The sequence below is a fragment of the Gigantopelta aegis genome, chromosome 10, assembly GCF_016097555.1.
Source record: "Gigantopelta aegis isolate Gae_Host chromosome 10, Gae_host_genome, whole genome shotgun sequence".
NCBI lineage: Eukaryota > Metazoa > Mollusca > Gastropoda > Neomphalida > Peltospiridae > Gigantopelta > Gigantopelta aegis.
The window spans coordinates 47,510,309-47,522,988 of record NC_054708.1 but is presented as its reverse complement, the minus strand read 5'-3'; the positions used below and the strand labels follow the sequence as shown (position 1 = coordinate 47,522,988).

The following is a 12,680-nucleotide window of genomic DNA, read 5'->3' as shown; positions in this document are numbered from 1 at the left end:
ACTCATCCAACAAAATCCATGGAATGTCATCATGACTTTGATCTTGGACACATACATGTATGTAGCAAACGTGATGAGAGTTCTTCTGTTATTGATGTGGTATGTGTCATGTTTAGCTGACTGGCAGTTACATGTATAGCTCTTACTAGTTCCGAGCAACTGAACCAAATGCAGATATTGAAGTTAAAATAAAATGCTGTCACTGGGGTAAAAAAAGGATGAAATGTGAAAGTCATCCACACAGTCAGAAATTCAGTTTTGCATTTCTCCAACCCCTCATATGTGTATGTAGGTACATATATACAGCCAAAGTGTACTTGAAATAGAAGCATTTATTTACATTGTTATATATTGATTTTGACCTAACTGCACTTGAACTGAAATAATTCAGACAAAATCATACAATATATATAAGATGCTTAAGCTGTATCCTCACTGAATGCGAGCGATTATTTTAGAAATCATTGATTTCAATTGCGGTTAGGATACCGATATGGTTAGGATACAGAGACTGAAATAAATTATTTCTAAAATAATCACTTGCATCTGGTTAGGATACAGCTTTGTAAAAGCCACCCATGGTATTCACCTTACTATAAAAACAAACAAACTAGCCCTTACAAGGAAATGACCATTATTTAAAGGTCAAACTAATACATGAATCTGTTTAGAGTTAAAGTTTCTTTTGTTTAACAACACCACTAGAGCACACTGATTTATTAATCATCAAACATTTAACAATTCTGACATATACTCTAAGAGAAGAAACCTGCTACATTTTTTCTTTAGAAGCAAGGGATCTTTTATATGCACAATCCCAAAGACAGGACAGCACATACCATGGCCTTTGATATACCAGTTGTGGTGCACTGGCTGGAACAAGAAATTGTCCAATGAACCCACTCATGGGGATCAATCCTAGACCGATTGTGCATCAGGTGAATGCTTTACCACTTGGCTACATCCCACCCCAACATATTTAAGATGGTTATAAAAGCCACCCATGGTATTCATCGGACTATAAAAAAACCCCACACAAAATAGCTATTATGAGCAAGTGACCATTATTTAAAGCTCGAACTAAAACATAAATCTGTTTACAGAGGGTATGCATGTACATGTATCTTTGATTTGCCCTTTATAAGGAAGGAAGGAAATGTTTTATTGGCTACTCTTTTTTGATTAGCAGCAAGGGATTTTATATATGCGCCATCCCACAGACAGGATAACACATACCACCGCCTTTGACATACCAGTCGTGGTGCACTGGCTGGAATGAGAAATAGCCCAATGGTCCCACAGACGAGGATCGATCCCAGACCGACCGTGCATCAAGCGAACGCTTTACCACTGGAGGGTATGTTTAAATACATGTATGTAAGATGACCTGTCTAGCCAGAACAGCATTATGTAGGGCGAAGAACTACTAAAGGTTAAACCCAATATAACAGCAGCTATGGATTTCCCTGATGGCTGGCAAAACAATAAACTTGATTCTTTTTATTCAATTTGTCTTTGTCACCAATAGTCTCCTTGGAAATTAAAGAAAAATGCTTGCTCAGCACATTTCGACTATACAGCCATTTGCTATAGTTAACATTTGATTAATGTGACAATACATGGGTGGCTACGTGATTGGGGTATGATGTCAGAAGAGCACTTTTGCAGGCCTCAGCATGAAAAAAGTAATGGGGAGTGACTAATTGCTCCCCTAACTTTGATTATGGGGAGCCATTTAAGATATCACTATATTAATACCATAAAAATTAACACTGAACTAGTCTCAGGGGAGTGATTTGAAGCGAGCATAATAGCTCCCCTTGAATGGCGAGGTCTCATCTTATAGTATTCCACAGTACATCAGCATACATGTACATTAAATAAGGGCAATCCTCCTTCAAAAAGGCACATAACTTTATGTATTATTTGGCCAGTCCAGACAGTGAAGGACAAAAACCTGATGCCACTATGTAAACTACTCCTACTGAATTAGCAGCAAGAAATCTTCTTAGGTATTTCCCATTTCATTTCAACTTATTTTCGTGCTTATATCCAATTAAGGTTCAAGCATGCTGTCCTGGGACCACACTTCATCTATCTGGGCTATCTGTCCAGGACAGTGGATTAGTTGTTAGTTGGTTTGTGGTTAGTGAGAGAGAAGAGAATGTAGTAGCTTTACCTATCAAGCCCTTAAGAACACAATCTGGGTTGGAGCTGGTACCGGGCTGCGAAGCCTGTACCTACCAGCCTGTAGTCCGATGGCTTAACCACTGCACTACCGAGGCCGGTTGTATTTCCCAGACAGCCTGGTCTTTTTATATACTAGTCATGGTGCCCTGGTTGTATTTCCCAGACAGCCTGGTCTATTTATATACTAGTCATGGTGCCCTGGTTGTATTTCCCAGACAGCCTGGTCTTTTATATACTAGTCATGGTGCCCTGGTTGTATTTCCCAGACAGCCTGGTCTTCTTATATACTAGTCATGGTGCCCTGGTTGTATTTCCCAGACAGCCTGGTCTTCTTATATACTAGTCATGGTGCCCTGGTTGTATTTCCCAGACAGCCTGGTCTTCTTATATACTAGTCATGGTGCCCTGGTTGTATTTCCCAGACAGCCTGGTCTTCTTATATACTAGTCATGGTGCCCTGGTTGTATTTCCCAGACAGCCTGGTCTTCTTATATACTAGTCATGGTGCCCTGGTTGTATTTCCCAGACAGCCTGGTCTATTTATATACTAGTCATGGTGCCCTGGTTGTATTTCCCAGACAGCCTGGTCTTCTTATATACTAGTCATGGTGCCCTGGTTGTATTTCCCAGACAGCCTGGTCTTCTTATATACTAGTCATGGTGCCCTGGTTGTATTTCCCAGACAGCCTGGTCTTCTTATATACTAGTCATGGTGCCCTGGTTGTATTTCCCAGACAGCCTGGTCTTCTTATATACTAGTCATGGTGCCCTGGTTGTATTTCCCAGACAGCCTGGTCTTCTTATATACTAGTCATGGTGCCCTGGTTGTATTTCCCAGACAGCCTGGTCTTCTTATATACTAGTCATGGTGCCCTGGTTGTATTTCCCAGACAGCCTGGTCTTCTTATATACTAGTCATGGTGCCCTGGTTGTATTTCCCAGACAGCCTGGTCTTCTTATATACTAGTCATGGTGCCCTGGTTGTATTTCCCAGACAGCCTGGTCTTCTTATATACTAGTCATGGTGCCCTGGTTGTATTTCCCAGACAGCCTGGTCTTCTTATATACTAGTCATGGTGCCCTGGTTGTATTTCCCAGACAGCCTGGTCTTCTTATATACTAGTCATGGTGCCCTGGTTGTATTTCCCAGACAGCCTGGTCTTTTTATATACTAGTCATGGTGCCCTGGTTGTATTTCCCAGACAGCCTGGTCTTCTTATATACTAGTCATGGTGCCCTGGTTGTATTTCCCAGACAGCCTGGTCTTCTTATATACTAGTCATGGTGCCCTGGTTGTATTTCCCAGACAGCCTGGTCTTTTTATATACTAGTCATGGTGCCCTGGTTGTATTTCCCAGACAGCCTGGTCTTCTTATATACTAGTCATGGTGCCCTGGTTGTATTTCCCAGACAGCCTGGTCTTCTTATATACTAGTCATGGTGCCCTGGTTGTATTTCCCAGACAGCCTGGTCTTCTTATATACTAGTCATGGTGCCCTGGTTGGGACCGTAAAAACAACAAATGGGTCCCCTAATGGTGATCAGTCTTAACACCCATCATACCCTAATGGTGATCAGTCCTAACACCCATCATCCCCTAATGGTGATCAGTCCTAACACCCATCATACCCTAATGGTGATCAGTCCTAACACCCATCATACCCTAATGGTGATCAGTCCCAACACCCATCATACCCTAATGGTGATCAGTCCCAACACCCATCATACCCTAATGGTGATCAGTCCTAACACCCATCATACCCTAATGGTGATCAGTCCTAACACCCATCATACCCTAATGGTGATCAGTCTTAACACCCATTATACCCTAATGGTGATCAGTCTTAACACCCATCATACCCTAGATGAATGATGTACCACCATATATGGTACAACTTTCATATTTTATCCTAAAATGTCTCCCCAGTGGCAGCATTAAAAAAACACCACACTTTAATATCTGTATTTGGTTCTTTCTCAGAACTAGTAAGTGCTATGAATGCTCTACCACCACTGAGTTACATTTCATGCCATTTGAAAATAATAAAATAAATATAATTATGGCAATGTTTATGATTCTATCACATTACAGCAAACAAAGGTGGTATTGAAAAATTAAAAAAATTAAGGATGGCATCAAAAACATAAATCAATGTACAATGAAACTCCCCAAAACCAAACCCTCTGTACACCAGAATTCCCTGAAAACCAGACATTTTTCATTGTTCCTATATTAATACAAAGAAAGAAATGTTTTATTTAACGATGCGCTCAACACATTTTATTTATGGTTATATGACATCGGACATATGGTTAAGAACCACACAGATATTGAGAGAGGAAACCTGCTGTCACCACTTCATGGGCTACTCTTTTCGATTAGCAGCAAGGGATCTTTTATATGCACCATCCCACAGACAGGGTGGTACATACAGTGTACCACGGCCTTTGATATACCAGTCGTGGTGCACTGGCTGGAATGAGAAATAGTCCAATGGGCCCACCGATGGGGATCGATCCCACACTGACCGCGCATTGAGTGAGCGCTGTCCCACCTCTGCTATATTAATACAGGTCATAACTAATCTAAACCAGATAATATACGTTAAAACCAGACTTTTTATGTGGTCCCATGGGTGTTCGGTTTGGAAGACTTCCACTGTACATGTTATTTAGTAATGAATCTGTACTGATGTTCAAAAACTGTACATACATAAAATAAAAATAATTTAATAAATATTGTTGCTAATTAAATTTTTTTTTATTAGAAACCACCTTACAAACACTTTGCAAGTATCACGAAGTGCATTGTGACATTTTTAGGAAGGAAGGAAATGTTTTATTTAATGACGCACTCAACACATTTTATTTATGGTTATATGGCATCAGACATATGCTTAAGGACCACACAGATATTGAGGGAAGAAACCCACTGTTGCCACTTCATGGGCTACTCTTTTCGATTAGAAGCAAGGGATCTTTTATATGCACCATCCCATAGACAGGCTAGCACATACCACGGCCTTTGATATACCAGTCATGGTGCACTGGCTGGAGCGAGAAATAGCCCAATGTGTGACGTTTCTATAGTACAATTTCAAGCCTTGTAAAGTTTCTTTTGGACGTCAGTATATATTGATATAATTATTCTAGCCACTCTGGTGGGTGGATAAGCTGTTTGCATTCACTTTATTTGAAAAGGTTAACACAGTTATTGATGGATATTGATTCCTGGTGTTGACATCTATTTTGCAGATACAATTCACCACAGAACATTAATAAAGAATATGGTTTGATTCAGATAAAAAAAAATTTTTTTTAATGACACCACTTGAGCACATTGATTTATTAATCATAAGCTACTGGATGTCAAACATTTTGTAATTTTGAAATCGGATTAGGTCTAGAATATTACGGTAACTTCAACTTCTCACTACTGCTGATAACTCGGTGACTTGAGCTGACTTTCGGCGAAAAAAATTCTCATTTATATATATATATATACAGTGAAACCTCTCAAGACTGGACCCTCTGTAAACCAGAATTCCCTAAATACCGGACATTTAGAGAGTCCCATTTTAAAAACCAGGACAGAACTTCACCACTCTAAACCAGATCCCTCTAAATACCGGACATTTGTCTTGGTTCCATGAGGGTCCGGTTTAGAGGGGTTTCACTGTATACAGGTGTGTGCAATCTGCAGTTTAGCCCTGATTACGACTTGTTTGTTTTGTTTTAATGACACCACTAGAGCACATTGATTTATTAATCATCGATTATTGGATGTCAAACATTTGGTAATTTTGTTTTCAGAGGAAACGTGATATATGTTTCCATCAGCAACAAGGGATCTTTTAATAGTTTTATACACATTTTCCCAAAGACAGCACAGCACACACCACAGCCAATGATACACCATTTGTGGGGTGCAGGTTGGACCAACTGTGTAAATATCAATAGGACAGTTGTGTTGGCTAGTCTGTATGGCACAGACTGACTGCCGACTCGACCACTGAGCTGGCATTAATCGGCAGGTGTGCACCGATTATAATTAATACACCATTTCTGTAAATTAAGTACTGTGCTTACTAAACAGCTGCCAAATTAAAATAAGCAGCCTTGAACCACAGTGAACACTCTGAATATATAACAATAATGTTTACCAATGTCCACTGCAAATGATGAAAAGCCCATTACCATGAAAAAACCCGGTAAAGTTAATTAATTTTGTGATATAATGAAACATGAAAATGCTCACACACATGAAGCAACAATCTGCGATAATAACACAGTGGCTGTTACTAACAAACACTGATACCGTCAGTTCCTGGCAGCACTGAACACTATGAAGTGATCTGATCACAATGAAGCCACCACCAGGTAGATCATCTGTCTCTTCTGGTTATCTAACCAGAGTCCAGCGGCTTGTCAAGCTGTGAAATTCTATCTCACTTTCATAGGTCCGCTAATGACAAGGTCGTACTACAGACAAGTTTCAAATTTTAAAGTCTGGCTAGTTTCAACACAGTTGTGCTTCCAAAGTGAAGCTTACACTTTACAATACATGGGTGTGGGTAATTTTGTACCTTCTTCAAACAGAGAAATGTTCAAGTAGACACAACCCCTGACTTCACCAGAGTTCTGTTCAAGACGGAGGGGACTTAACATCTACAAATTATCTTATATAAGCAAACGATTCCATCTCTATGACTCCCCCTCTGTCACTGTATTCAATGCTATACAAGGACGGGGGGGGGGGATGGGTGGTCATGAATGACCGTTGAACTCACTGGAATAGGGACTTAAGACAATAGGTACAACCTTAACACAAAACTAGGATTCACACACAGACTACACGCTCACTGCATCAGTACACAGGGTGCATTGACTAATGATAACAATGCACCCGCCCCCATTTAATGGCCCAGCACGTACTCTAATAAGGAACAGAACAAAAGAATACCGGTTCCGAGTACACAATTGCAATGCACCCAGGGGAAGCTGAACAAAAGAATATCGGCCTCCCCCACCCAAACCCCCAATACTTGCTGCTGGTAATAACTTGGTACTTGCTGATGCCACGACCAGAAGCGGTCAGGCCCTTTATAAGGGCCCTATGGGCAACCTAGGGAGACACCACAGCATCGTAGAGGTCTAAAATTAACGAGCTACTCTCGATTCACTAATATCAAAACCTATATTAGCTCGGCCAGTTACCTTTCGACCGACTGTTCAAAATTGTGCCAAATTCCCTCAATCAAAATTGCGCACCCTTTTCTCTTTGGCATTTAACTGCTCCATTCAAATTCCATAGCACCACCACCACCCCCACCCACCTGCTACTGATTTGATTTGTCCCTAATGAAATAATTTCCAACTGTAACAAGCTTTAGCGAAATAGAAGTGAGTTTAATATCCTATTTATTACCCATAATCGATTTTAAGTAATATCACTGAACTCATCTGACCGACGTACCGGTAAAGTCATATGATCATATGACATCGGGGTGTTATGTTCCATTTGATATTCTAAGTGGGACGTAATACTGTTGTATGAACCAAGATATTTTTAACTATATGGGTAATAATGATGATTAAGTCTTTAATGCCAGCAAAAATAAAATTATATCAGAGAGTATGGCTTAAAAGATAAACTTAAAACTCAAGAGGTCGTCAAGGGCCAAAATAGTATTGTGTTACTTACATTATTAATATAGAAACACCCAGTGCAGAATTTGAACTCTTGACTATAATAGTTAGTAGTATTTAATTTAAACAGGAGGAGGAAATGTTTTAACGACACACTCAACACATTTTATTTACAGTTATACAGCATCAGGCATATGGTTAAGGACCACACAAATATTGAGAGAGGAAACCCACTGTCGCCACTTCATGGGATACTCTTTTTCGATTAGCAGCAAGGGATCTTTTATATGCACCATCCCACAGACAGGATAGCACATACCACGACCTTTGATATACTAGTCGTGGTGCACTGGCTGGAACGAGAAATGTGGCACACAGTCAATATTCATACGGATCAGGATCTTTCTTGAAAATAAATGAAATGTGTTTAATGTTTATGGCCAATGCAAGTAGAATACAAGACCATCTCATTCTTTGCACTGCCTGTAGGTGGACTGCCACTCTCCCAGGACTGGCTTCACAGAATGAAGCTTGCTCACAATAACAGCAGCGACAAACACGGCTATTACTACAAAATCAAACACCAACATCTGCAATAAAAACCAATGTAGAGTACTTACTTGTACCAACAAACACCAGCCATTAGAATCCCTACAAGCCCAGCCACACTGCATGCTGCTACTACAACTGAAATACAAGAACATGACAATAACCTTAAAAGACTTATTTATTAATCAAAACCCGGGTATGGAAATGGAAATGTTTTGTTTTAACGACGCACTGAACACATTGATTTATTAATCATTTGGTAATTTTTTACAGGAAGTCTTGGACGAAAGAAAGAAATGTTTTATTTAACAACGCACTCAACACATTTTAGTTACGGTTATATGGCGTTAGACATATGGTTAAGAACCACACAGATTGAGAGAGGAATGGGCTTCATGGGCTACTCTTTTCGATTAGCAGCAAGGGATCTTTTATATGCACTATCCCACAGACAGGGTAGTACATACCACAGCCTTTGATATACCAGTCATGGTGCACTGGCTCAAACGAGAAATAGCCCAATGGGCCCACCGACGGGGATCGATCCCAGACTGACTGCGCATCGAGTGAGCACTTTACCACTGGGCTAGGTCCCGCCCCCTAAGTCTTGGACGAAACCCGCTACATTTTTACATTAGGACAGGACAGCACACACCACAGCCTTTGATAAACCAGTCGTGGAGCACTGGTTAGGACTGGGTGGAAAAAAACAAACAATCAGAGAATGGAGCCCCCGAGGTGGTTCAACTTTACGACGCGCATGCACCCCAGGCAAGCGCTCTAGTGCCTGAGCCAAGATCTCGTCCGTGAACTATTAAGATTGAGCCTGGTAGAATAACTATATATGGTACTAGAACACCTCACTCACCAATGAAGACTGCATTAGAACCGAACATACTGTCTCCAGCATCATTGTGCGTATGTTTGGGTTGAACCTGTGGCTGGGTGTAGGGTTTGGAAGTCGAACTGTTTGTCTTACTCGTTTCACCTACACCTGGTTTTTGTGCGTCCAAATTCCCCGCTAGACCAGGTTCTAATGCATCTTTGTTTATCTCCTCATTATCTTGACTGACACTTCGGAGGTTAGATATTTTTCTGTCTGCTTCGTCTTCTGAAATAATCAAAGTCATGAACTGTCAAGTTGTTGTTTTTTTAACAGAAAGATACAAATTTTGTGTGTAATGAGTCTAATTTCAAAGGCAAAATAATGCAGGTAAATAAAACTATTTGAATTGCAAACCAAATTCTATATAGAAAAGGTACTCAGGGTTTATTTTCCATATGATCCATATTTTATATGACACCAGTAACAGTTCATTTAAAAAAAAGTTAATTTAAAGACAAAACTTTCTGTACAGACCAATAGACCTCTTTCACATTCCCATTGTGCATGTGCACGAAGAATAACGCCCCTTGCCGAATTAGACTGTATCCAGGCTATTTACAACTTGGGGGGCATGATCGATAGTTGTCATGAGCATCGTGAGTAGCTTCGTAGGAGCTGTGAATCTCTAGCCACTAATATATATATTTTGTATCAGATGGTAAACTGGCTGCGAAAAATGATCTACTAAAGTTTACATCAGAATGGTTTAAGACCAAAAGCAGTGATACATTAACTTAGACAAAGTCTCTGGAGCCGCCTGTCAAGGGTTTTTACAATGCAAAATTAAAAGATTCATACAATAAAATTAACTTACTTGGAAAGTGTTTGCTACTTTTAACAATTATAAATAATTACAGTTAAATATTCACATAAATTTCCAGTGATGTTTAATTCTCCACCTGTATCAGTATTTAAAATTTAATAAAATATGCCTCACCTTCCCCTTAAAAAAACAACAAAACCCCCACCTCACATAGACCTTTATCTCAGTTCTATTTTCCCCTTATTGTTTCATTAAAAAAACGACAGTTACCCCACTTTTAACTCATGAGTTTATAATAAAGAGACCATCCTGAGTTTGTAGCCATATTACCAAGCTGTCGGCTAGTTTAATTTGTTATAAATAAAACTTACATGTTTCTTAGGCTAGATAATCTTGCTTTGAATATAAATAGCTGTATATGCAATACAATTATATTTCTGGCAATTCTCAGGTTGGTAGCAACCAAGAAGCCGGAAAGGGGGGAGGGGGTGACTGTAGCCCCACTTTTATAAACCTGGTTTAAAATATGGCTTTTGTCCCCCCCACCAACTACACTGTGTCCCTCCACTACAGATTGTGGCCCCCCCCCCCCCTCAACTCCAGATATTGTTCCTATGGGCCTGATTGTAATGTTTTATAGTAGTTCCAATTTCATATGTATCATTTAAAATTTGTATTCCAAATACCAAATAACTAGGTGAAACGAAATCCTGACAAGAATCCTGAATGCATTTATCCGTATGATGCTTTATAAATATTTAAATCATGTTAAATAGGATAAATATCTGCATACATACAGGCACACACACACTAATATTATTTAAGCCCATATCTGATATTTATTGTGTATGGATCCGAACCGATGGTTTCTTGGGCGTTACCAACAAAATATTTTTTATTTCGTGATAAGCAATAATTCACAAATATTTCCAATAAGTCTTTGTTGCATGTCAACAGAATTTTCGAGTTCCCTACTGATGGACTAATTAATCATGGAGATATTCACATCCCTATTGCGTGGCCTCCCTTTGTCTGTGTCCCCTAACTCCCAAACTTGGCTATTTTTGCAAGATCTCGCATGAACTCATGGTTAGCGTCCACAAGTTGCTCCATGACACGGATATGTGCAGTAGAATGTGATAGAGGTCTATTGCAATTTAAAAGGCAAAACAATGCAGGTAATTGCAGAAATAAATAAAATAACTTTTATTTCTAGCATCTGAATTTCAAGCCAAATATTATATGGAAAAGATACCCAGGGTTAACTGTTCATAGGATTCATATTTTTATGACCAGACCCCAGCACTTGTATTATCAAATGAAAATAAAGAGGTATTTCAATATTCAACCAAATTGAAAACAAACAGTACATCAAGCCCATTGCTATTAGATCCATAGATCCATAATATGATGTTGACAACTATGTCCAAGAAATAATTTGTCATTTTGCTAATGCCTACCGACTATTGTAATGACTATCTAAATCAATAACTATAGGCAAAACTAACAAGTTAAAATTAATGCTCTGTGTTTCTATGGTTTCACTAAGCAATGGTTTTTCACTCTTGGAAACCATTTCAAATGTGCAGAGGAGACCATGACATGGCTAAGTAATGCAATTTAACAGGTTAATAATTAAAAGACACTGGTGTTCAAACATAAATGAAAACATAAAAGTCTGTTATTGGTAAAATATTTTACACAATAATCGATATAGCCAAATAGCCATAAGCAAGTTCAATTCAACTTCATATTTTGAAGAAGGTACTATTACAGAAAATGTTACAACAATTGAATAACTATTAACAAAGAATTATACCTTCTAAACGTTTGGTCAGCAAATTTAAAATGCTTGCGTACTTGTCGATATTTTCTGAAATGAAAATTTAAAAATCATTTAATGTCAAACAAGTTTATTACTAATCCCAGCTCAAATGAGCCATATTCTTAATAGGAAGGAGGGAATATTTTATTTAAGGACACTCAAAACATTTTAATTACAGTTACATGGTGTCAGACATATAAGAGAGGAAACTCATTGCCTCCATGCAATGGACTACTTTTTCTGATTAGCAGCAAGGGATCTTTTATATGCAGCATCCCATAGACAGGATTTTTTTTTATTATTGTCCCCAGAAACATAAGCAAGGTCAAGCTTGAAGGCTTTGAATCATTGCTGTACATGATATTATTGTATATACATAAATGATACATAATTAAAGCTATACTCATATATAATGCATTTATTAAATAATATATGTATATATACATATGCACATGTGTGTGTGTGTGTGTGTGTGTGTGTGTGTCTGAGAGAGAGAGAGAGAGAGAGAGAGGGAGAGAGAGAGAAAGAGAGACAGACAGACAGAGACAGAGAGAGAGAGACACGGCCATGTGGAGTAACAGGGATGAAGACAAAGATAAATGAAAGGGAACAAAAGGGCGCGAGGAACTGAGATACATCCTACCCATCGACCATCATGGATGGTTATGTTGACAGTTTCAAGATGTATGATTTTAAGAGACTTATGAATAGATGGGTAGAATATGTACATATTTTTTTTAGCATAAATACATGTATCAAGATTGGAATTAACAATATAAATATATTGAAAAGATGAATGTGTGTGTGTGGAACGAATG

General features: G+C 38.9%; 1 protein-coding gene across 1 annotated transcript in view; it reads right to left on the bottom strand.

The window, feature by feature from the left end:
- Window positions 1-12,680, bottom strand: part of LOC121384792 (neural proliferation differentiation and control protein 1-like) — a 54,751-nt gene that overhangs the window by 18,388 nt on the left and 23,683 nt on the right. Inside the window, exons 3-5 of the mRNA XM_041515372.1 lie at window positions 11,857-11,910; window positions 9,257-9,499; window positions 8,460-8,526 (exon numbers count right to left, since the gene is read on the bottom strand). Of these exons, the coding sequence (XP_041371306.1) occupies window positions 8,460-8,526; window positions 9,257-9,499; window positions 11,857-11,910 (364 nt within the window). The remainder of the gene's footprint in view (window positions 1-8,459; window positions 8,527-9,256; window positions 9,500-11,856; window positions 11,911-12,680) is intronic.